Raw genomic sequence first — 26,645 nt, 5'->3', positions numbered from 1 at the left:
GTTTTCAGACACAAACACATGGTTTCCACTGAGTTGGGAGCTGAGTTTGGCCCTTAGAGGATATTCCAGGTGAAGGTACGCTCATAGCAACCCTGCCCTCGGTTTTTCCTACTCCTAACGGACGTCAGTCACCTGCTGGGGCAGGAGCTTTGTCCCAGTTTTGTTTACCCAACTATACCAGAAACTCAAGTGCCAAAGCTGAATCTGACACTTTTCTGTGCTCTCCCCCATCTCTAGGATACACGACTCATTGAGATGAACTGACTTAAAAAGTATCAGACAGAAGGAAAGGTTATTTTATTCATGTCAGTGGCATGAAGGCACATACTCCAGCAAAAAAGAACTACTATAGATATTATTTTGATGTCATAACATAGTAACAGCTCAGTTCTACCTTATCAGATCCTTGGGTTCAGCTTGGCTCTCCAGGAAGTATTACTTACGCTGTAAGATTTCTCAACAGCCACCAATGCATCAGAACTTGCTTGAAAGGCTTCACTATGCTCTGGTTGTTCATTTTGTCCAGGAGATGGGTGACTGATACCTAATGATTATAACACAATCAGGGCCAAAGTCATTCAGTGATATTCAGACAGCATGGAAGAGGATAAAGGTGGCATGAGAGAAGAGATTATACATATTCTGCCAAGAGTGGCCATGTCCCACATGTTAGGTTCAGTCCAGAGAGTAGAGACTGTTAGTTTAGCCTGACCCCAAAATGCAGCCCTGGATCCATCCTTTTGCTCACCCATTCAAGAGTGATGTTTGACAAGAAACTGATTCTAAATACAAATCCTACCTAAGCCAATAGATTTTCTACCTAAGACAAATGACAATTTTAGATGTACCTTTCTTTGACTTACAAACAACTATGAAACAATATTCCATGCTCTGACTGTAAGCAAATTACCAAGTGAAAATATATGGCCTTCATTTTTTTAACCTGTAAATCTATAAACTGATGACAATAAATATTATATGTCTCTAGGTTCCTCCAGCATAAACTCCCTGGAAAAATTTAATGCCAGCTTAGAATACATTCTAAATAAATTCTGGGATAATTTATTTACAGCTTAGAGTACAATGCAGAGACATGGGCAGTAGGCAGTGGTGGCCCACCTCTATCCCCAGGTAAAGAACTCTTATTCCTCACCAGGATCAGAGTTGGTATGTGATTATTTTACTTCCTTTGGACAAATGGGCCTGTTTCAGTAATATAAAAACTGATCAATGTCTGGATCTATCTGCCTGTGGGAAATGCAATGACATGTAGAGTATACTGCTTTCCCCTGGAATTCAAGGTTCCCAGAAAAGTAGGAAAGGAGAGAGGACCGAGCCAAAAAAAAAAAATATGCTGGAAGGTTTACCTTTTTGAGAGCTGATAACTTTTTTTTTTTTTTTTTTTTTTTTGAGATAGGGTCTCACTATCACCCAAGCTGTAGTGCAGTAGCGATCACAGCTCACTGCAACCTCCACCTCTCAGGTTCAAGTGATCCTCCCACTTCAGCCTCCTGGATAGCTGGAACTACAGGCATGTGCCACCATGCCCAGCTAATTTTGTGTGTGTGTGTGTGTCTGTGTGTTTTTGTTTTGTTTTGTTTTGTTTTGTTTTGTTTGTAGAAACCAGGTTTCATCATGCTGACCAGCCTGGTCCCGAATTCCAGGGCTCAGACAATCTGCTCAACCTCAGCCTCCCAAAGTGCTGGAATTACAGGCTGAGCCACCTTGCCCGACCAATCACTTGATGGAGTTCGCCTATCCTGATTCCCGCAAGTAAACTTACTGGTGAAGCTTTGAGGCCCAGGCTGTCTGCCATGCTGGTCACTGTCACAGTCACTGTTGCCCATCTTGTCAAACTTGCCATTTCCTCTGGGCTCATCATTTTCCCTATGATATTCAATTACTCGCTGCCAATCCATGTTTTCAGGGCTCCTAATGGGGGGCTGCAGCAGGGCATCAGGCTCATTTTCAGCCTCGCTCTCTAAAGTCAAACTACTCTGAGGATGCCAAGGAGATACTGTAAGCTGCCCGGTAGCTGCTTTCTCTGCCATTTCTTTCACCTCCCCTGGGCACAAGAGAAAGCAGTATTTAAAACATCGTTGTAAACACTGGAAACACAGGCTTTCATTTAAAAGTAATACATAATACTATTATACTTCATACTGTAGCAATAACTGCCTTTTTATAGTTGCATCATCCTTAGTTTGCTCTGTTTGGCTTGACTGGGAGGTGAGGGGAGAGCAGATGACAGACAGAGAGAAGGGAATTTCCGTTAGTTGTCCCAAACAACAGCCCTTGTTGCTGACTTCCAGGGTGAGAGGCAGCAACACTCTTACAGATAGACCCTCTTCCTGAGAAGTTTTAACAAGAAAAATGACATCTAAAGTTTATTCTGTAATAACAGAAAGGATTCTATTTGAGTTTGCCTAGTCTTTCCAAACTATCCTGAGCTCATATTTTTGAAGTCCATATATATATATGTATATATATATGTGTATATATATGTATATATGTATATATGTATATATGTACATATGTATATATATGTATATATGTATATATACGTATATATATGTATACACACACACATGCATGTTTTCATTTCAAAATTTCTACACTTCTGCTAATGTCACTTATGACTAGTATTAAAAATAGACATTATATCCCTTAAGCCTACAAGAGAAAGCTGATACAAAGGGTTCTCTCCAGGTAGTCCGCTTTCTCCCCACATCCCAAAGATGTGCCCGTTAGGTGAACTAGTGTGTCAAAACGGCCCCAGTCTGTGTGAGTGACAGTGTGTGAGTACACTCCACAATGGAATGGTGTCTGTCTAGGGCTGGTTTCCTCCTTGCACCCTGAGTTGCCAGGATAGGCTCCAGCCACCTGTGGCCCTGAACTAGAATAAATGGGTACTTATCTTACTTGTTTTCATTAATCTTTCTTAAATGTATATTTAGCTCACATTTACTTCAATGTTTAATATTAGAAGTGATTTCGTCTTTATTTAGAAGTTGGTGATGTATTTGTGACCAGAAATATGCTATAGGAACTTAACTCTTGTTCACATCAATTAGCCTAATTGGTTTTGTTATACATCATTTTGCTTAAAGTCATAGTTTGCTTAAAGTCATTGTCATTTCCTATTAACATATTAAATAAGGATTTATTGTATTGTGTACTGTTTTATTACATTTCTTATACAATATACATTTATATAATAGAAGTATTTCCTATAAAGTCTAGAAATTTTTAAAAAAGCATTTTCCTTCTGAAGGCCGTAATCAAAAGGGCTCAGCTTTTAAAATGAAATTATGTAACAAAAGAAAAAACTTCTGAAGGACATTGCTATGGTTCTAAACGTGCATCACAGGCTGTGTACTTAGAAATATCAACCACATTAGAAATATACTTTAAATTTCATTTTGACTAACAAAACCCATGACTTTATACTCACTTTTCCATTTTAAGTGTACCTCTCCATCATCTTTATTTCTGGATTCTGCATTATAGATTTCAGAAGAAACAGGTTCCATACTCATCCTGAATTGCATGAGTTTTTTGGAAATGAGGCGAGCAGAGTGAACACAAACACATCAGTTTGCTCAAGGTCCTGACAGAACCCAAAGCCCACCAGCCCCATCCAGAGGACCTGTTCCCTATACCATGAACCACTCCTAGAGTTGCACTGACCCCATTGCACCAGCAGAGGGCACAACACTCCACCCCCACCCCGCAACCCCGCTGCCAGTTTCTAGCCAGCAAGGATCCCTACCTGGTAGAATCCTGGTGAGAGCTGGGTGACACAGAAGGTCCCTGCTGGTGGCTTGACAGAGTGAAGAGTGCACTATTAAGTCGTGTGGCTTTGGCTTGGGCGGTGGACTCTCTAGGTCTTCCTTGGCTAAGAAATGAAAGAACTGAATTACAAGATCTCTAAGGGTAATTTTAGTTTCTAAATTTAGATTCCATGATCATAAAAGTGCTCTTGGGAGATTTTCAGAGGTAGAAGAAACCCACAGTTGAAGCATATTTTCACAAGACACAATCCCTGGGCTGTTGCAGAGCCCTCCCCTACAAATGCCACAAACGACAGGTGATGGTTCAGGTGAGGGATCTGCTCTTGCAAGTCCATCGGAATTCTCTGGTAACAGGCCCACCTTCATATCAGTGACAGCACAGTAACATTTGTAGTTGTTGAGACAGAATCTCGGTCTGTCATCCAGGCTGGAGTGTAGTGGCGTGATCTCTGTTCACTGCAACATCCACCTCCCAGGTTCAAGCAATTCTCGTGCCTCAGTCTCCCAAGTAGCTGGTATTACAGGTGCACACCACCATGCCCAGCTAATTTTTGTATTTCTAGTAAAGACAGGGTTTTGCCATGTTATCCAGGCTGGTCTCAAACTCCTGATCTCAAGTGATCCACTCACCCTGGCCTCCCAAAGTGCTACGATTACAGATCTGAGCCACCATGCCTGGTCTAACATTTGTAAAAACAGTCTTATGGCCCCAGGGATCCTGAAGAACATTCAGAGATCTTCAGTCTAGTCCCACTAAATTCTAGACCCTGACCTACCATTAGGTTACTATCTGACTTTGGCAAGCATCGATCTCTCTAGGCCAAGGCTTCCTTATTTGCAACACAAAGGAGTATTTTTTTCCTTTAAATATCCCATAACTAGCCAGGCATGGTGACTCAGGTCTGTAGTCTCAGCTACTTTGGAGGCTAAGGCAGAAGGATTACTTGAGCCCAGGAAGTCAAGAACAGCTTGAGCAACATAGTGAAACCCTGTCTCCAGAAAATAAATAAATAAATAAAGTTTATAAATATCTCATGAACATATACATTTTATCATCTATTCAATTAACTTTTCAAAAATGTATGATATGACTAGGCACGGTGGCTGACACCTGTAATGCTAGCACTTTGGGAGGCTGGCGCAGGTGGAGGCCACGAGTTGAGGCCACCTGGCCAACATGGTGAAACCTCTCTAGTAAAAAAAAAAAAAAAAAAAAAAAAATTAGCTGGGCATGGTGGTACATGCCTGTAATACCAGCCACTCAGGTGGCTCAGGCATGAGAATTGCTTCAACCTGGGAGGCAGAGGTTACAGTGAGCTGAGATCACACCACTGCACTCCAGCCTGGGTGATAGAGCAAGACTCTATCTCCAAAGAAAAAAAAGTATGTGCTCTGTGGCACAGATATGAATTTCCTATTATCTAGAATGCCCTATTCACCAGGGGACCAGAAAGCAGAGAGACTACTGAATCAGACAGGGCAGATCTGATCAGATTCCTTTTTAAAAAATAAACTTTTTTGGAGACAGAGTCTCACTCTGTCACCCAGGCTGGAGTACAGTGGCTCAATCGCAGATCACTGCAGGCTCAGCTTTCTGGGCTCCAGTGATCCTCCCAGTTCAGCCTTCCAAGTAGCTGAGACCACAGGCACCTGCCACCACAGCCAGCTAATTTTTGTATTTTTGGTAGAGATGAAGTCACATCATGTTTGCTGCCCAGGGTGGTCTCAAACTCCCAGATTTCAAGCAGCCCTGCCACCTCGGTCCCATAAAGTGAACTGAAATTGGTCAGGTGCAGTGGCTCATACCTGTAATCCCAGCTCTTTGGGAGGCTGTGGTGGGCAAATCATGAAGTCAAGTGATCGAGACCATCCTGGCCAACATGGTGAAACTGTGTCTCTACTAAAAATACAAAAATTAGCTGGGTGTGGTGCCATGCGCCTATAGTCCCAGGTACTCGGGATGCTGAGGCAGGAGAATCGCTTGAACCCAGGAGGCAGAGGTGCAGTGAGCTGAGATCGCACCACTGCACTCCAGCCTGGAGACAGCCAAACTCCGTGTCAAATTAAAAAAAAAAAAAAAAAAAAAAAAAAAAAGGTGAACTGAAATTGTGCCACTGCAAGGAAGCCTGAGCATCAGAGTGAGACCCTGTCTTAAAAAAAAAAAATCACTGAAATGTTCAAACCCTTTGACCAAGTAATTCTGCTTCTGAGAATCTATCCTGAGGAAATAATCTAAAATGCAAAAAAAGCATTATTTACAAGTAACTGTGGCCCTTTTCAAAATAGAATAAAAATGAAACAACCTTAAATTCAAAATAGGTAAAATCCAACAATTGTTGTTGTTGTTTGAAACAGAGTCTCATTCTGTCTCACCAGCTGGAACGCAGTGGCATAATCATCACACTGCAGCCTTGACCTCCCCAGGCTCAGGTGATCCTCCCACCTCAGTCTCCCAAGTAGCTGGGTCTACAGGTGCACACCACCATGCCTGGCTAATGTTTGGTACAGACAGGGGTTTTGCCATGTTGCCCAGGGTGGTCTCCAATTCCTGGGCTCAAGCGATCTGCCTGCCTTGGCCTCCCAAAGTGCTGGGATTACAGGTGGGAGCCGCCTCACCCAGCCCAACAATTTCAAAGTAAGTTTACGAGGTGTTTTTTTTTTTTTCTAGTAACATAGAGTAATGCTCATGTTCTAATCTAAAGTGGAAAAGCAGAATATAAAATTGCCTACACATATCGCAATTGTCACTTTATTTTTTTTTAAGCATACAAAAAGACTAGAGAAATAGGTAGAAAAATGTAAACTTTTCTTTGGTCTGTTTTTTATACTTTTGAGGAAAGAGGGTGCTGAGCAGGGGAGGCCACAACTATGGGTTTTCTTTGTCGTCTAATGGCTATGTTATCCCATCTGCTTCTATCAGCAGTGTGAGTGCCAAATGCTCGGACACCAGCTAGGTAGTTCTTCACTATTCCCTTCATAGGAATAAAATATACTAATCTGAAATGTCTGGCCAGGCCCAGTGGCTCAAGCTTGTAATCCCAGCACTTTGGGAGGCCAAGGTGGGCGGATCACCTGAGGTCCGGAGTTTGAGAGCAGCCTGACCAACATGGAGAAACCCCCTCTCTACTAAAAAATACAAAATTAGTCAGGTGTGGTGGCACATCCTGCAATCCCAGCTACTCGGGAGGCTGAGGCAGGAGAATCACTTGAACTTGGGAGGTGGAGGTTTCGGTGAGCTGAGATCTCACCACTGCACTCCAGCAGTGAACAAGAGTAAAACTCAGTCTCAAAAAAAAATGTAATTAAGTAATTAATATAATTAAATGTCTGGACAGTTTCCTTCATTCTCCCTTACGTACATATTTACCAACATGAAACAGCAAACTTGTCATTAGTCTCAGTGACCACTAGGGGGAGGAATAAAGTTATTTTTTTCCAGGAGAACTGACTTCAAAGTTGTTGATTGGTGCTACCATTTATCCACAGAAAAGAAAAACTAAAACTGATATACTAGTCTACCTTGAAAAACATGATTGCTCCTTTAGTAAGTCCCTTACTTATAATACCTAATTAAATTTAAACTAAAATATTTTTAAATAAATTTTTTAAAATTAAAGAAATATTACCCCACACCAAATAAATGTGTTTTACTTAAGTTCTTTATTTATGTATTATTATTTTTGAGTCAGGGTCTCCCTCTGTTGCCAAGGCTGGAGTACATTAGTGGCACCATCTTGGCTCACTGCAACTTCCGCCTCCTGGGTTCAAGGGATTCTCAAGCCTCCACCTCCCAAGTAGCTGGGATTAATTACAGGCGCCCACCTCCAGGTCTGGCTAATTTTTGTATTTTTTTTTTATCACACAGAAAATAATTTGGCTCCAACGCAATTTTTGTATTTTTATTAGAGACAGCTTCACCATGTTGGCCAGGCTGTTCTCGAACTCCTAACCTCAAGTGATCTACCCACCCTGGCCTCCCAAAGTGCTAGGAGTACAGGCATGAGCTACCATGCTCAGCCTGTTTTACCTATTTAAAACTCAGCGTGTGTGTGTGTGTGTGTGTGTATGTATGCATCCATGAATAGATGTATATACACATATATATGCATGAATATGTATATATACATCTATGCATGAATAGATGTATATATGCATATATGTGTGGATTAATATATGCATATATGTATGAATATATTATATATACAATATGTGTATGAATATATATATATACAAACATACACACACTCTTCTTCCAGTGATCTGTGCTAAAGACAATTCGTTTCATTCTTCTGGCTGGAAATCACACACGCCAGAGTAATAGTGATGCTGTTCAACTCTCCCTCTGGAGTCAGTGACACTTTAAACAACCTTAGTTTCTAATTAGTTTGGTTTGTGGAGCACTGGTAAATGGAGTACCTGGTGTGTGTTTTTGTAAGAAAAACTATCTGTGCAGTTGTAGAGAGGCAAGATGTTTTGCTTCTGACAACTGACGAGTTCTGTCTGATTCACCTGCCAGCCACTTTGGCTTTGATGCTTCCTCCTGTTCCTATGACACTGCTCTTCCCACTCACTCAGTGGAAGAACCTGCCAATCTGCATTGCTCTACCTCATCACTCACAGTCCTTTTGTCACTAGACATATGAAGATCACTGAGTGACCTCAGAGACACAGAGAAGTCTAAAGGCATGGTGACATTAAGAACAACAAAATGTTGACGTACCTACTGGTATTTTGGATGATGCTTCTTTCCAAACTGTCCTTAGCTCCTTGAGTGGGCTGAAATTGTTGATCTGTGTTCTGTTTTTCAGGGTTGCAAAGAGTCGGCAGCTTAAAAAGCAATAAACATGTTTCAGTACTTTGATGAGAGAATTCCCATTCTCTTCACTCTCACACTATTTTCAAAGCCATTCTTGCTAAATGTATAGAAATAACCAGACCTATCAGGATTTCCCTTTGCATGTTTCCTATCTACTAATCCATCTCTTAAATATATAGAAATAACCAGACCTATCAGGATTTCCCTTTGCATGTTTCCTATCTACTAATCCATCTCTTATCTGGAGGTGTTTACTCAGATATGTTGGTCTCCAGAACATAGCCCAGACAGGGCACAAGTGGAGAATAAGCAGACAATGTAGAAATTTAAAAAGCCAAACATTGTCCTGAGCATTTTCCTCCTCCTATATTAATATGAAACAAGCAGATCTTTGTAGCAGGAGTCACGGGCCTTGGGGTCTAGTCTAAGTGTTATTCAGACTAACCTAAGAGAATCTTTTTCTTTTCTTTTTGAGACAGGGCCTCACTCTGTTGCCCAGACTGGAGTGCAGTGGTGTGATCTCAGCTCACTGCAACCTCCGCTTCCCAGGCTAAAGAGATCCTCATGCCTCAGCCTCCTGAGTAGCTGGGATTACAGGCGAGGGCCACTATCTCTCAGCTAATTTTTGTATTTCTAGTACAGATGGGTTTTCACCATGTTGGTCAGGCTGGTCACGAACTCCTGGCCTCAAATGATCCACCCGCCAGGGCCTCCCAAAGTGCTGGGATTACAGGTTGTGAGTCACTGCACCCTGCCATTAAGACAATCTTGTACTTCAGTTTCCTCATCCATAAAATAAGAACAATAATACCTACCAGTGGGGATGCTATGAAAATAAAATATAATACAATGAAGGTTACAATACTTAGGAGATAGCAGAAGTAAAACAAATGAAAGTCTATGCTCTATTCAAGAGTCTTTTGGCCCTGCTTATCTCAATTTTAACATAATTTTAAGAAACTTAGTTAACTATATTTCCTTGCCTATAGCAAATTAAAGCAACAAATGTGGAGTTTGGAGATGTCAACAAGATGTGTAAAAGTGAGAGGACGCACAAAAAATTACTACATGCTCCCTGAAGCTCCACAGGCCTTTGTATAGGCAAACATGCTCCTTAGTGGAAGCTTAAGATAGCACTGTATCGTGATGCTTCACCATTAACAGATGTTCAGAAAAATACCACTGTCACCAAGGAAAGGTTAGAATATGTTTAGAATATAATCAAAATAGACATTTAGAATATAATGAAGTTTGTAATGTTTTCATTCAGTAAAATCAAAATTTTAAGAACTAAGAAATTAAAGAAATAAACTTCAATTGTGTGAAGCATTTATTTAGATGGAGATGGCTTTTTCCCTGATGCTAGAAAAAGAGGGTGACATTTTTAAAGAAAAAATAAATACGGTAGCATTTTTTTTTTTAAAGACGGAGTCTCGCTCCGTCGCCAGGCTGGAGTGCAGTGGCACGACCTCAGCTCACTGCAACCTCTGCCTCCCGGGTTCAAGCAATTCTCCTGCCTCAGCCTCCCTAGTAGCTGAGATTACAGGTACCCATACCACACCTGACTAATTTTTGTATTTTTATCGTAGAGATGGGGTTTCACCATGTTGGCCAGGATGGTCTCACTCTCCTGACCTTGTGATCTGCCCACCTCGGCCTCCCAAAGTGCTGGGATTATAGGCGTGAGCCACTGTGCCCGCCTGGTATTGTTTTATGTCCTCTGTACCAGTAGACCGTTTCCAGCAGTGGCCACCATCAATTCCCTCCCTCCTGTCCACCCTGCCACGCCTCCCATAAGGAGCTAGAGTCTATTTCCCCACCCAATGAATCTGGGCTGGCCTCGTGACTTTCTCTGACCAACAGAAAGCAGAGAAAGTGACACAGTCCTAGGGTCAGAACTAACTTTTAAGAGGCCTGGTAATTTTAGCTTTCACTTGCAGTCAGCTGCTATGCTGTAGAGAAGCTTGGGTGAGACTATCGAATGATGACAAGTCAAGTGCTAAGAGAGGCCACCTGGAGGAGCTCAAGGTACCAGACATGTAACGAGAAACTCCAGCTGACTGCAATCAAGTGAATGATGCCAGCCAATGGCCATGTGGAACAGAAAAACCACTCAGGTGAACCCTGTCAAATTCCTGACCCACAGAATTGTGAGAAACAATAAACTATTGTTATTTTAAGCCACTAGGTTTTGGGCTTTGTTACTGTTGTTACACATCAATAGATAATGAAAACATAATAAAGTTATTTCAGGCTTGGGGCGATGGCTCACGCCTGTAATCTCAGCACTTTGGGAGGCCCAGGAGGGCGGATCATCAGGAGTTCAAGACCAGCCTAGCCAATATGATGAAACCCCATCTCTACTAAAAATACAAAAATTAGCCAGGCATGGTGATGCGTGCCTGTAGACCCAGCTACTTGGGAGGCTGAGGCAGAAGAATTGCTTGAACCCGGGAGGCAGAGGCTGCAGTGAGTCGAGATTGCGCCACTGCACATCCAGCCTCTTTGACAGAACGAGATTCTGTCTCAAAAAAAAAAGTTATTTCTAATAGTTTCTAGCAAATTCTAATTTTCTATGGAAACAGAAATATTAGGATATAAGTAAATTATTTGTGCCTTTCTTTTTTTTTTAGATAGGGTCTCACTTTGTTGTCTGTGCTAGAGTGCAGTGACATGATTTCAGCTCACTGCAATCTCAACTTCCCAAGCTCAGGTGATCCTCCCACCTCAGCCTCCCAAATAGCTGGGACTACAGGCATGTGCCACATGCCCAGCTAATTTTGATATCTTTTGTAGAAACAGGGTTTCGCTATGTTGCCCAGGCTGGTATCGAACTCCTGGGCTCAAGCAATTCACCTGTCTTGGCCTCCCAAAGTGCTGGGATTACAGGCGTGAGCCACTCCACCTGACTATGTCTTCTCTTTATATAAAAATAAATGACAGCTGGGCGTGGTGGCTCTTGCCACTTTGGGAGGCCAAGGCAGATGGATTGCTTGAGCTCAAGAGTTTAAGACCAGCCTGGACAGAAGAGTGAAACCTCATCTCTATTCGAAAAAAAAAAAAAAAAAAAAAAAAAAAAAAAAAAAAAAGATAAATAAATACCAGCCAGGCATGTTGAGACCCCATCTCTACAACTCACAAAATTAGCCGTGTGTGCTGGTACAGCCTGTAGTCCCAGCTACTCAGAGGTCTGTGGTGGGAGGATTGCTTGAGTCCAGAAGATTGAGGCTGCAGTGAGCCATGATCGTGCCACTTCACTCCAGCAAAAATAAATGCCAATGCTTTTCCCAATGTTCTGAGTGAGGACTGAAGCCTCACTAAGATTCAGGATTGTACAATGAAAGAACAACAGACCAGGAGTCAGGAGACCTGCTCCTAATCAACCTGGCCCTTGGTAGTAGCACAGCAAGTTGAGGATGGCAGGGAGAGCTATCTGCCCTGTATAGGCAATAAAAGGGTACATTTAGCCAGGCACAGTGCCTCACATCTGTAATCCTAGCACTTTGGAAGGCTGAGGCAAGTGGATCACCTATGGTCAGGAATTGAAAACCAGCTGGGCCAACATGGTGAAACCCTGTCTCTACTAAAAATACAAAAAATTAACCAGGCATGGTGGCACATGCCTGTAGTCCCAGCTACTCAGGAGGCTGAAGCAGGAGAATCATTTGAACCTGGGAGGCAGAGGTTGTAGTGAGCCGAGATCATGCCACTGTACTTCAGCCTGGGCGACAGAGCAAGATTCTGTCTCAAAGTAAATAAATTAAATTAATTAAATTAAATTAAAATTTTAAAAGAGGGTACCTGTTAAGCAGAGAATTTTAAAACAGTAACAAAACCCAGTAAAAGTTGGCCTGCTTTTTATCGCCATGGGCTTGCAATTCTAAGTATCAGTAATAACAACTTTCTTCCAATGGGGCAGACCTCTCCTATCCCATCTGCATCTTGACATCACTGGGCTTGAGCTTCACACTCTGTAAAAAGACAGAGCTAATCCATGTCTAAGAGATCTTCCGACTCTAGTATTCTATAATTCAAGAGACAGCCAGCTTTATGAGACTGAACTTGTTCAAATTCATTCATTCATTCATTCATTCATTCCCTCAATCCTTCACTGACCATTTATCAAGTTCCTTCTATGTACTGGGCACCATGCTAGGTGCTGGGACACAAGAGTCAGAGGTCAACCCTGTCCTAAGGAAGCTCACAGAGGAATCCCTGTACACCTCCCAGCCAGCTCCCATGGTGTCTGCTCACCTCCTCTGAGGTGCTTTCTTTGATCCACCAGGTCCCCCAGTCCCCAGTTGATATTTGAGCTACTTATGGGCAGAGGCTGTGGCTTATTCCTCTTCAGAACCCAGAGTCTAGATAGCCTCTGGCTCTACAGATTTTGCTGAATGAGTGAGTGACTGACTGACTGAATGAATGAATAAGCAACTTAGAATGGAGATTAATACCTGTCCAAGATACTTTATTCAATAAGTTGAGCCATGCAAAATTGCCAATACTTGATCATTTTGATTAATAAAACAGCAATTGCATATGGTTCAATTTGATACATATAAATTTACAGAGGACATGGGCTGTGTGTTGGGTCTGGACTGGGAGGCAGAGTATCTACCTTGACCCTGGAGGACTGATTTCCCAAAGACAAGAGTACCTTGCTATGAGCCACTTGCATATATATGTCAGTCTCTGCACATAGGTTAGGGGCAACATTGAATCCAGCTCTGGGGTCCTGCTTAGGTTGCCCCTTCCTCCCACTTAGGTTACCTGATGGCTCATCTCTGACTGATCTCCAGTGCTTACTTCAGAGATTTGGGTGAACGGTTTCCAGCCACAACCACTTCTTTTCCTGGATCTTTTGCCAAGATGTCCCCCTTGAAAGTCTCTCACTGTTCTTGGAAACCTTACTAGAGTTGGGCAGTTGCCACTAGTGTCCAGCTGCTGACCCCCTGAAGGCTGCAGCACAGGAGGAATATAGCTTAAAGATGGAGGGCCCACAGCCAGAGGTAAGTTGTAGACGTTTGCAAATTTACTTGAAGCAGTCCACAAAGACATGTGCTCTTCCTGCTCCTTCTGTTTCATCTCAACTTCATCCAGTATCTCCTCAACATTCCTCAGCCTATCATCATTCTCTTGCATTATTTTCTGTGTAATCGTTAGATCCAGCACACACTTACTGAGGTAATACTCCTCAGTCTTGGACCTCTTGTTCAAATTGCTCATGGCTTCTCTGACTGGCTCAGGAAGGCTGAGTGAACTGAGTGAACCATTTTGCCAGTCCCGGTCCTCAAAAGAGTGTTCTGTGCCAGCTTCTGAAGAGCTCTTATCCTCACTCCAAAAACAACATGCCTCTCTCTCCATCTTACCCATTAATTCTTCCATGGATTTTAGTTCATCCACCTGGTTAGACCTGTCTGCCTCAAAAGATGAAGCAGTTCCTGGAGGCTCTTCTATAACATCTTCCAAAGTCAAGCAGCCTGAGAAGATCTCGTTGATTTCGAAACTGCAGAGGCTTGCCTGACCTGTGCTGGGGCTGCTGGCTTCTTCTGCCATAAATGGAGCAGGGCAAGGAGCATCTTGATTCTGAGTCTCCCTAGCCAACAGACATGCATCTGGGGCCTGAAGATCTACTGTCCCCTCAGTGAATAAAGAGTGAACTCTTGGAGAATGAGGTTGACTGTCTACTGAAAAGAGCAGCAAAATGCAACTGATTAAAATGAACATATTTAGCAGCTAAGCAGCCTTGGCCTGTTCAAGAGGCAAAGACTGTAAAAACAATTTTTTTAAAAGCTTTTTATTTTCCCACCCCCTTCCCAGTTGTGGAAGACTACCGGATACACTCACAAAGGGTGAGGGAGTATTTGTCACCTAGATGAAAGCTCCTATTTTGACATGGAATGAGGCAGAAACTGTTGGGGCACGGGTCTAGCTATGGAGGAAATATGTTAAGCTTAATTTATTGTGTGTCCAAAACACGCACAACTGTCAAGACATGCAAATTATTGGCCCCTGAATCTTGTTTTGTAGAGACAGGCCGTTGCTATGTTGCCCAGGTTGCTCTCAAACCCCTGACTTTAAGTGATCCTCCTGTCGCACCCTCCCAAAGTGCTAGGATTATAGGTGTGAGCCACTGTACCTGGCTCCCCAGAATCTTAAGGACCACAATCATAGCCTTCTTTTCATACAAAAGAATTTGACTGTTTCTCAATTAAAGTCATGCTCTTGGTGAGCATCTGATAAAAGTAGCCTAGAGACCACCCAAGGAGCCATTACATTATGGGAGTAATAAAAACCTCAAAAAATAATGCCAGGACTGACCACTCACCACCACTGGTTTACAGGTATACACCTTGCAGAGAATGGGATGGAGCAGCCAAAATAATGACAGGTTATGGGGAAACTCTGGAAGCACTGTTGAAGGAGAGTCAGAGTGAATGGTCATTTGGCTGGAATTGGAAGGCCTGGGTTCCAGTTCTGTAACAAGTTCCCTGTGATCCTGCGCAGTTACAACCTCTCCAAACCTTAGTTTTCTCATCTGTAATATGAAAGCATTAAGCCTGATGACTGCAAGGTCCTTTCCAGCTCTAAACTCTAAGGTTTTCAAATGTACTAAAATGCAGTAAAACTGGTTGGACAAAGTGGCTCATACGTGTAATCACAGTGATTTGGGAGGCTGACGTAGGGGGGCTACTGCTTGAGGCAGGAATTCAAGACCAACCTGAGCAAAATAATGAGACCCCATTTCTACAAAAACAAAAAACTTTTTTTTAGGCCAGGTGTGGTGGCTCATGCCTGTAATCCCAGCACTTTGGGAGGCCCAGGTGGGAGAACTGCTTGAGTTCACGAGTTCAAGAGCAGCCTAGGCAACACAGTGAGACCTCATCTCTACTAAAAATTTTTTAAATTAGCTAGGTATAGCAGTACACACCTGTAGTCCCAGCTACTTGGGAGGCCAAGGCAGGAGGATTACTTGAGCCTGGGAGATTGAGGCTGCAGTGAGCTATGATTGCACCACTGCACTCCAGCCTGAGAAACAGAGTAAAACCATGTCTCAAAAAAAAAAAAAAACAACAACAAAAAAAAACAAACTTAAAAAAAATTAGCAGAACATACTGGCATGTATCTGTAGTCCTGGCTACTCGAGTGGCTTAAGACCAGGAATCGGAGGCTGCAGTAAGCTATAACTCTGCCTCATACTCCAGTCTGGGACTACAGAGTAAGATCCTGTCTCTTAAAAAAAAAAAAAAAAAAAAAAAAGGTAATTTTCTTCTTTATTCCAGATTTTCTATAATGAGTATGTTTTATTTGTGAAGCAATTAAACAAATTCTTAAGAGTAATTGTGCTCGAAATAAACTCAATTATGACTTAGTTCTAGATCTATGCTAAACCCAAAAAGTTTACCTTAGTAGTTTAAGGATCTTGATTTTTTCCCAAGGAATCCATCTTTTCCGAGTGTGAGTTACATCTACAGTGGCCAGGCATGGTGGCTCATGCTTGTAATCCCAGCACTTTGGGAGGCCAAGACAAGCAGATCACTTGAGGCCAGGAGTTCAAGACCAGCCTGGCCAACATGGTAAAACCCTGTCCCTACTGAAAACACAAAAATTAGCCAGGTATGGTGGCACACGCCTATAATCCCAGCTACTCAGAGGCTGAGGCATGAGAATCACTTGAACCCAGGAGGCAGAGGTTGCAGTGAGCCGAGATCGTACCACTGCACTACAGCCTGAGCAACGGAGCAAGACTTTGTCTCACAAAACAAACAAACAAGTTATATCTACAGTTTAGAGGAGTCAATTAGTTGCAGCTCATGTGACTCTCAGAATACATTTGTGTCAAAGTAACACAATCTGTGAATTAAGGGCATACCCATTTCTTTTAGCTCTTTGATTTCCATGTCAGGGGTCTCTTTGGGGTGTTCTGCAGTCAGTCCTAGATAGACATTGACATCAGAATGGAGTCCGTATCTCTGCACTCTGGGCCTCTCTGTTGGTTTAGTTCTCTGGGCTCCAGTAAAATCCTGTAACACAGGAAATACTGTCAATGACATGGTCTCAGTCATCCTGAATGTGACTGGAGCTTTAGAAACCATCTAAGTATCTGATAGACTCCCTCTTATTCCTGTTGGGTAGACCGACTAGTTTATTGTTATTGCCAATACCTTAAAAGCAATAATAAGGCCAGGCTCGGTGGCTCAAGCCTATAATCCCAGCACTTTGGGAGGCTGAGGCGGGTGGATCAAGAGGTCAAGAGATCGAGACCATCCTGGTCAACATGGTGAAACCCCGTCTCTACTAAAAATACAAAAAATTAGCTGGGCATGGTGGCGCGTGCCTGTAATCCCAGCTACTCAGGAGGCTGAGGCAGGAGAATTGCCTGAACCCAGGAGGCAGAGGTTGCGGTGAGCCGAGATGGCGCCATTGCACTCCAGCCTGGGTAAAAAGAGCGAAACTCCGTCTCAAAAAAAAAAGCAATAGCTATCATGCACTAAATCTCCACTAAGTACCTTCAGTGTGCCCCTACTATGAATATGTGTTGAACCTCCCTGGCTCCCCTCCTCAATTCCATGCCGCTCTCACCAAGTTAAGCAGTTAGGCTTTTCTCGAGAACACAGAAAGGGTGTAATAAAATGAGGATTTCCAAAATTTCTTACAACTTGTGGTCTCTAGCTTTGTCTTGGTCTCTAACTCCCTATCTCCTGAGACAGGTAAGCAGACATAAACTCCCAACAACTTCAAGTCTTGCCTTCAAGTCATTCTTCAGAATATACTGGATATCTTGAAGGTTCATAGTTCGGTCTTTCTGCTTGACATGGATGCCTGACTTTACAATATCATAGTAAGGTTTTGGAAGCCTGACGTCAGCTTCCAAATAATTCCCCAAGGCTATGGCTTCTTTAATAACTGAGCCATTTAAGCCACTCCAGGGTATGTCATCTGAAAGGAAAAAGTCACAGGAAAGGAGTAACATTAGGAAACCATGGAATGAAGTGGGGGAAAAGAAATCAGATGAAGCTGAGTATCCTTAGGCAAAACACTTAACTCGTTTACTTTCTTTTCCAACCCACTGTGCCTTAGAAACAATTAACTCCTTTATATATTAATTTCTCTCTGTAGAAAAACTACCTGGAAGGCCAAAAAATATCAGTGATAAGTGAGAAGCCACTTTACCCATTTACCAGGGAAATCCCTGCCACAGAGATAGGAAACAGTAGTGTCAGCAACATGCACACATGGGCTCCCTGCTGGCAGGGGAGCCCAATATTCATCTTATGTATGCCACTGTTTTGCCTCTGGGACCATAAATACCATGAAAAAGCAGCCCTTGGCCAAGCATGGTGGCTCACACCTGTAATCCTAGCACTTGGGAGGCCGAGGCAGGTGAATTACCTGAGGTCAGGAGTTCGAGACCAGCTTGGCCAACATGGTGAAATCTCATCTCTACTAAAAAATACAAAAATTAGCCCAGTGTGGTGATGGGTGCCTGTAATCTCATCTACTCGGGAGACTGAGGCAGGAGAATTGCCTGAACCCAGGAGACAGAGGTTGCAGTGAACTGATATTGGACCACCACTCTCCGGAGAGGCTGGGCAAAAGAGTGAGACTCCATCTATTAAAAAAAAAAAAAAAAAAAACTAGTCCTTTATGAATGTGATTTTACTCTCTCTCTCTCTCTCTCTCTCTCTCTCTCTCTCTCTCTCTCTCTGTGTGTGTGTGTGTGTGTGTGTGTGTTTTTTTCTGGAAGGATTACTTCCATCTTCAGATGTGACTACTTTCTTCACATCAGAGTTGCAGGCATCCAGTTCTTTCAAGTGACCCTGTTTATACATCTACTGGACCCTGGGTGTGTTTAATTTCATAGTTTACTTCTCAGAGGCTAGTCTTTCCCCCTAATTTACAAGTTCTCAAGGGATACCTAACATAGATCCTAAGTATTGATACCAATATTCAGATTAAAAATTTTGCTTGGACTAAATGAATTATCACTGACAAGCAGATGGGTAGACTTTGCTGAGTTTATTTTTTTGGAAGCAGTGACACAACCTCAGCTCACTGCAACCTCTGCCTCCCAGGTTCAAGAGATTCTCCTGCCTCAGCCTTCTGAGTAGCTGGGCCTACAGGTGCACGCCCAGCTAATTTTTGTATTTTCAGTAGAGACAGGGTTTCACCATATTGGCCAGGTTGGTCTCCAACTCCTGACCTCAGGTGATCCGCCTGCCTTGGCCTCACAAACTGCTGGTATTACAAGCATCAGCCACCTCGCCCAGTTTGCTGAGTCTTAAAGAATAGTTAAAAGACAAATATTTCTAGGCAATCATCTTATATTTTCTGTAAGTACAAAAAGGTTTCCTTAAGAAATCCTTTTGGCCAGGCGCGGTGGCTCAAGCCTGTCATCCCAGCACTTTGGGAGGCCGGGGCGGGTGGATCAAGAGGTCAAGATATCGAGACCATCCTGGTCAACATGGTGAAACCCTGTCTCTACTAAAAATACAAAACATCAGCTGGGCATGGTGGCGCATGCCTGTAATCCCAGCTACTCAGGAGGTTTAGGCAGGAGAATTGCCTGAACCCAGGAGGCAGAGGTTGCAGTAAGCCGAGATCGTGTCATTGCACTCCAGCCTGGGTAAAAAGAGTGAAACTCCGTCTCACTCTGTTGCCCAGGCTGGAGTGCAACGGCACAATCTTGGCTCACTGTAATCTCCACCTTCCAGGTTCAAGTGATACTCCTGCCTCAGCCTCCCGAGTAGCTGGACCTACAGGCATATACCAACACATCCAGTTAATTTTTGTATTTTTAGTAGAGATAGGGTTTCACCATGTTAGCCAGGCTGGTCTTGAACTCCTGACCTTGTGATCCACCCACCTCGGCCTTCCAAAGAGCTGGGATTACAGTCATGAGCCACCACGCCTGGCCATGAAATCTCTTTTTAATAAGTCTTCTATTTTCATAAAAGTAACTCCTGGCGGGGAGAAAAATACAACCTAAGAATAGGGACTTTGGTCAACCATTAATGATCTTGATCTACCTGTTAAAATCTCCTGCACGATCATAGAAAAGCTGTAGATGTCCGACTTCACTGTGGCTGCCTTCTGTAAGATCACTTCTGGTGCGGCCCAGTTGTACAGCTGGGTAGGGAGGGGCACTTGAGTCAGGTCCCTCTGTACACCTCCATCCTGGCTATGGAAGGAAACACACAAGGTAGGGCTCATGCCTTAAAGGGCCTTTTATTAATTAAATCATTTATTCAGAGTCTTCCCGTTGCCCAGGCTGGAGAGCAGTAGCATGATCTCGGCTCACTGCAACCTCTGCAGTCTCCTGGGTTCAGGCGATTCTCCTGCCTCAGCCTCCCAAGTAGCTGGGCTTAACAGCGTGTGTCACCAGGCCAGGCTAATTTTTATATTTTAGTAGAGACAGGGTTTCGCCATGTTAACCAGGCGAGTGGTACTTTTAATCAACACACTGCATTTGTGAAAACTTTGCCTCTGAAGGCTGACAACCTCTTTGAGCTTCTGTAAACCTAGCTAGACACTGAGCTAAACCATGCTGCTTCAGAGCTGTTCCAACACCTGCAGTTCCTTACTGTTCCACCCAGGCCCTCACCCTGAGTTCATCTGGCAACTCTACTGCTTACCCACTTCACTCAAGTCACAGGAGCCTTCTTTCGGTTCCTCCAACATACCTAGCACATTACCACTTCAAGTCTTTGCACTGGCAGCTTCTGCCAAGTATGTCCTGCCCACAGATCCTAGAGTGACTAGCTGCTTCTTGTGACTGAGATTATTTGTCTGAAAGTCATTTCTTCAAGGAGGCCCTCCTTGACCATCTAATATAAAGTAGTCTTATTTTATTGGTTTCAGAGCACTTGTTATTTGAATGCATGTTCACTTATTTAGTTTATTATCTGTCTCCCTTCCATTCTAGAGAGTCAGCTCCACGAAAGTAGGCACCTCATCTGCCTTTATATCACTGTACCCCTGGGCTTTCACCAGGGCCTTGATGCTTGCTGTTGAATAAACGAATGTAAGCTCTTTAAATACCCCGCCTCAAGTCCCATCTGCTTTATCAAAGCCATCTGGGACTTCCCCAACTCCTCATGATTGCTTCTTTTCAGAACTCCTGCCCTTTTGTGATGGGCCCTCTCAGTTCAGTACTCAAAGGTTCACTCATTTGCTTAAAAAACTCATCTTCCCAAACAGACTCCTTAAGAGCTAAGTCAGAGTATCCTAAATGTCTTCTGGCCCAGCAAGAGCCCTCAGGGTAAACTCAGCACTGACTTCCGCCCACAAGTATCATGAGAATCAAATGAGATCACAGATGCAGAAACACTCGGTGAGCCATAAAGTGCTCTTTCATGCAAAGAATTAGCATGAAGGGGCTGGGCATGGTGACTCATGCCTGTAATCCCAGCACTTTGGGAGGCCGAGGCAGGTGGATCACAAGGTCAGGAGATGGAGACCATCCTAGTCAAACAAGGTGAAACCCCGTCTCTACTAAAAATAAAAAGTTAGCCAGGCGTGGTGGTGTGTGCCTGTAATCTCAGCTACTGGAAGACTGAGGCAGGAGAATCACCTGAACCCAGGAGACAGAGGTTACAGTGAGCCGAGATTGCACCACTTCACTCCAGCCTGGTGACAGAGTGAGACTCTGTTTAAAAAAAAAAACAAAAAACAAAAAACAAACAAACAAAAAAACATTAGCATGAAGGCCGGGCACAGTGGCTCACAATTGTCATCCCAGCACCCTGGGAGGCTGAGGCAGGTGCATCATCTGAGGTCAGGAGTTCGAGACCAGACTGGCTAATATGGTGAAACCCCATTTCTACTAAAAATACAAAAAATTAGCCAAGCGTGGTGGCACGTGCCTGTAATCCCAGCTACTTGGGAGGCTGAGGCAGGAGAATTGCTTGAACCCAGGAGGCAGTGGTTGCAATGAGCCAAGATCACACCATTGTACTCCAGCTTGGGCAACAAGAGCAGAACTCCATCTCAAAAAAAAAAAAAAAAAAGGAAGAAGAATTAGCATGAATATCATGGGAGGCATTCAATAAAGAGTTAATGACTGCCAGTTGATAATTAAGAATTAAGTTTTTAAAAAGCACGTGACAGCAAGTTTTTTGTTGGTCTGGCAAAAGGATAGATTTTAGAGGATGAGATGGGCTTCTCAGACTTTGAGCAAACTTTCCTAAATAAAGTTTCTTGCAGCAAATCTTTTCATAGAGGGCAGTGAGTTCACGAAGTCATGAAGGTGTAAAAGGTAGTACTGACTTCAGTTGTATTGCTGAATAGTCAGGCATGGCCTGGCGTAGTGTAAACAGTGTAGATATATATACAAATTTAATATGTAAATATTTATATAGTAAACATATGCATATAAATACAGTATATATAAGTATACTATATATAGTAAACAGGGTGCAGTGACTCACACCTGTAATCCCAGCACTTTGGGAGGCCAAGGTGAGTGGATCATCTGAGGTCAGGAATTCAAGACCAGTCTGGCCAACACGGTGAAACCCCATCTTTACTAAAAAGGGAAAAATTAGCTGGGCGTGGTGGCACAGGCCTATAAAATCCCAGCCACTTAGGAGGCTGAGGGAGGAGAATTGCTTGAATCCAGGAGGAAGAGGTTACAGTGAGCTGAGACTGCACCACTGTGCTTCTGCCTCAGTGACAGAGCAAGACTCCATCTCAAAAAACAAGCAAACAAAAAAGCTAGTATGTTAAACATTTACATAAATTTAATATACTTGCAAACACATTATATAATCATACATTAATAAATTAATACAAATCATATTTGTATCACAGAAAAAACAATGGAGTGTTTTATTGTCAGAGATATATTCTTTTTTTTTTTTAAAAGACAGGGTTTCGCCATACTGGTCAGACTGGTCTTGAACTCCTGACCTCAGGTGGTCCACCCGCCTTGGCCTCCAAAGTGCTTGGATTACAGGCGTGAGCCACCACACCTGGCCTCTGTCAGAGATATATTCTGAGAACTACCATGCTTGGCTTTCCAAGTTGGAGGGCAATTCTCCAAGAGAAACACTGTAGCCTACCTACCCTGACAAGCCTCTCAGTGTTATCTAAGTCCCTGGCAAGAGACAAGTCACTTATAACTATGATTTAAATCCTTTCTCATTTAATTCCTTTCTCTCTTACAATCCTTCTTCCTTCTCTGTTAAAGCTAGCTGGGGCTGGGGATCTTCTTTTCTTGCTGTTACTCTAGGACAGTTATTTTTCTGAGCTTCAATTCTGGCATCATTAAAATTACATTAGCCTGCAGCTATGTGACACCGCTTACAAGGTCAATTCCAGCTCTAAAGATTCCATTAAGAAGGAGCTGAGGCCGGGCATGGTGGCTCAGCCAGGTGCGGAGGCTCACGCCTGTAATCCTAGCACTTTGGGAGGCTGAGGCAGGCAGATCACATGAAGTCAGAAGTTTGAAACCAGTCTGGTCAACATGGTGAAAACCTGTCTCTACTAAAAATACAAAAATTTGCCGGGTGTGGTGGTGCACACCTGTAATCCCAGCTACTCAGAGGCTGAAGCAGGAGAATGCTTGAACCCGGAAGGTGGAGGTTTCAGTGAACCGAGACCACGCCACTGCACTCCAACCTGGATAACAGAGCGAGACTCCATCTCAAGTAAAAAAAGGGTCAGGTGCGGTGGCTTATGCATATAATCCCAGCACTTTGGGAGGCCAAAGCAGATATATCACTTGAGGTAAGGAGTTCAAGACCAGCCTGGTCAACGTGGCGAAACCCCATCTCTACTAAAAACACAAAAATTAGCCAGGCATGGTGGCACGTGCTTGTAATCTCAGGTACTCGGGAGGCTGAGGCAGGAGAATCGCTTGAATCCAGGAAGCAGAGGTTGCTGTGAGCTGAGATTGAGCTACCGCATTCCAACCTAGGCAACAGAGCAAGACTGTGTCTCAAAAAAAAAACAAAAAACAAAAAACAAAAAAACAATGGAGCTGAAGGGTAGGAGAAACAGCTGTATCACTTTTACACCAAGAAATGGAACACTATCCTTGATAGTAACCTTCAACAAACTGATGGTTCTAGTAGAGTGACCAAAACTAAATATGGGATTGAAGGTTAGTGAATAATCCACTCATGTTATCAGCTGTCTAAGAAGGGTATGTTGTTACACCTGCAGTGGCTTGCTGATGGATATTTCTGATAGTTCTACCTCAAGTTCCATCCTAAGGTCATTCATAGATACTCACAGCCCCTTGGTTACCTCTACTCCCTCACTTGGCCAGCTGTTCACCCCAGAAACTTCATGCATTTCACTTCATTTCCTCCCATTTTGGCTCCATGGTCACCACCAGGCCCTGTCTCATGGTCTCTTGGCTGGTGTTCCTGTCTTCAACCACCAACCCATCCTGCCCCTATATCCTGGCGACATCCTCTATCATCTGGTTTAGCCTCATCTGTGTCTCTAACCAACCAACTGGGTAACTTCACACCATTGCTTCACTCTTGGGTGCCTCAGTTTCCTCAACTATAAAAGAACAGCATTGGGCTGGGCCATCTCCAAAGCTCCATTTCACTCTAGGATGCACGTTTCTATAGAAGAGCAAGAGTAGAAGAAACTGCAGTACCTCTCTCTCAACAGCAGATGGCATTCCATCACTGACAACTGTCTACACCTCTTGGCTTCCACTGCTCCTGGAACACAGAGCCAGAGGAGTTAACTCTGCTCTGAACCATTTCAAGTTTTTCTTTCAACTAGATCATTTAATCATTTAAGAAACATTTACTGGCCAGGAGTAGTGGCTCATGCCTGTAATCAGGAGGCTGAGGCAGGAGGACTGCATGAGCCCAGGAGACTGAGGTTGTAGTGAGCCACTGTACTCTCACCAGGGCAAAAGAGAGATCCTGTGTCCCCGACCCCCAGAAAAGAAGGCTGGGCTTGGTAGCTCACAACTGTTAATCCCAGCACTTTGGAAAGCCAGGTCAGGCAGACTGAATGAGTCCAGGAGTCTAAGTCCAGCCTGGGAAACATGGCATCACCCTGTCTCTATAAAAAATACAACAATTAGCCAGATGTGGCAGTGTGTGCCTATAGTCCCAGCTACTCAAGAGGCTGAGGTGGGAAGATCGCTTGACATTGGGAGGCTGCAGTGAGTCGAGATTGTGCCACTGCACTCCAGCTTGGGTAATAAAGCAAAATCTTGTCTCAAAATATAAACAAACAAAACATTTACTGAGCACTTATGACATGTGGCAGGCCCAGAGCTGGTGATGAACTCCCCTTCTGGTGGGGTAGACGCACTTGTATAGAAATGACTGTGGTATGGCCAGGCATGGTGGCTCAAGCCTGTAATCCCAGCACTTTGGGAGTCTGAGGCGGGCGGATCACAAGGTCAGGAGTTTGAGACCAGCCTGGCCAGTATGATGAGACCCTGTTTCTACTAAAAATACAAAAATTAGCTGGGCATGGTGGTGTGCACCTGTAGTCCCAGCTACTCGGGAAGGTGAGGTAGAAGAATCGCTTGAACCCCGGAGGCAGAGGTTGCAGTGAGCCAAGAACATGCCACTGCACTCAAGCCTGGCAACAAATGGAGACTCTGTCTCAAAAAAAAAAAAAAAAAAAAGAAAGAAAGAAAGAAGAAGAGAGAAATGACTGTGGTAAACTTGCGTGATAGATTTGAGGAGAGGAATATGCAAACTGCCTCAGGGGATGAGGGCATCAGTAGACTTCACAGAGAGTGTGTCTGAAATGAGTTTAAAAGGCAAAAGCAGTGCGTACCAGGTACTCCAGATGCAGAGAGCAGTGTAGTGAAAGTGCCTTCAATGGTCAGGAGGGAGCAGGGCAGTATGAGGCTGGTTGGCACTACAGATAGACTCCCACTTGGGGAGGCTTCTGCTTCCTGCAAAGGTTTCTGGACCGAATCTTGCAGGCAACGAGGAGACCCTGAAAGCTTTTAACTCAATAGATTAAGAATGGACCATATGTAGCCGGGCGCGGTGGCTCAAGCCTGTAATCCCAGCACTTTGGGAGGCTGAGGCGGGTGGATCACGAGGTCGAGAGATCGAGACCATCCTGGTCAACATGGTGAAACCCCGTCTCTACTAAAAAAATACAAAAAAAATTAGCTGGGCATGGTGGCACGTGCCTGTAATCCCAGCTACTCAGGAGGCTGAGGCAGGAGAATTGCTTGAATCCAGGAAGCGGAGGTTGCGGTGAGCCGAGATCGTGCCATTGCACTCCAGCCTGGGTAACAAGAGCGCGAAACTCCGTCTCAAAAAAAAAAAAAAGAATGGACCATATGTGAGGCTGAGCAGCTCAACTAGTGATAGTCATCTGCCTGTTCCCATCTAGAAAAGTGTCATGGCTCCAGTCACACCCTAACAGCTCCCCTGCTTTCTCTTGCCTAGTCACAACCCCTTTCCATATATAGGAGCAAGAGGGAGGATTTTTATTTATTTATTTATTTATTTATTTATTTATTTATTTATTTTTGAGATGGAGTTTTGCTCTTATCACCCAGGCTGGAATGCAATGGTGCAATCTTGGCTCACCACAACCTCCGCCTCCCGAGTTCAAACAATTTTCCTGCCTCAGCCTCCCGAATAGCTGGGACTACAAGCACCTACCACCATGCCTGGCTAACTTTGTATTTTTAGTAGAGACGAGGTTTCTCCATGTTGGTCAGGCTGGCCTCGAACTCCTGACCTCCGATGACCTGCCCACCTAAGCCTCCCAAAGTGCTGGGATTACAGGCGTGAGCCACCATGACTGGTCAAGAGGGAGAATCTTAACCTACAAATTACCTATGACACTATAATGCTCAAAAAAATCCTATCCTAAGAACACAGCATCCCAACGTTCTTAGGATAAAATTCAGACTCCTCACCAGGGTACACAAGGCCAAGAACAACCTGGCCTCTGCTTCCTCTCCATGCAGAGGGACAAGCGGCACTCCAGGTCTGGGGAGGTGACAGCCAAAAAACATATGCTGAGTACACATGTGCAAAGGACTGTTCTGGGCATTTGAAATACAGCAGTGAATAAAA

The 26,645-nt window shown here is 43.7% G+C and overlaps 1 protein-coding gene across 3 annotated transcripts in view; it reads right to left on the bottom strand.

Annotated features, from left to right (window-relative positions):
* The window catches only part of TEX14 (testis expressed 14, intercellular bridge forming factor), an 87,768-nt gene that overhangs the window by 27,352 nt on the left and 33,771 nt on the right, over positions 1-26,645 (bottom strand). For all 3 annotated transcript variants that reach the window (XM_074388091.1, XM_074388092.1, XM_074388093.1), the window contains 9 exons: positions 19,641-19,792; positions 17,360-17,550; positions 16,484-16,634; positions 13,381-14,297; positions 8,515-8,621; positions 3,773-3,898; positions 3,455-3,540; positions 1,784-2,065; positions 444-544 (listed from right to left, as the gene is read on the bottom strand). In XM_074388091.1, coding sequence (XP_074244192.1) covers positions 444-544; positions 1,784-2,065; positions 3,455-3,540; positions 3,773-3,898; positions 8,515-8,621; positions 13,381-14,297; positions 16,484-16,634; positions 17,360-17,550; positions 19,641-19,792 — 2,113 coding nt within the window. The remainder of the gene's footprint in view (positions 1-443; positions 545-1,783; positions 2,066-3,454; positions 3,541-3,772; positions 3,899-8,514; positions 8,622-13,380; positions 14,298-16,483; positions 16,635-17,359; positions 17,551-19,640; positions 19,793-26,645) is intronic.

This window comes from Saimiri boliviensis, chromosome 17 (genome assembly GCF_048565385.1).
Source record: "Saimiri boliviensis isolate mSaiBol1 chromosome 17, mSaiBol1.pri, whole genome shotgun sequence".
NCBI classification, from domain to species: Eukaryota; Metazoa; Chordata; class Mammalia; order Primates; family Cebidae; genus Saimiri; species Saimiri boliviensis.
This window is presented reverse-complemented; position numbering and strand designations above follow the sequence as displayed.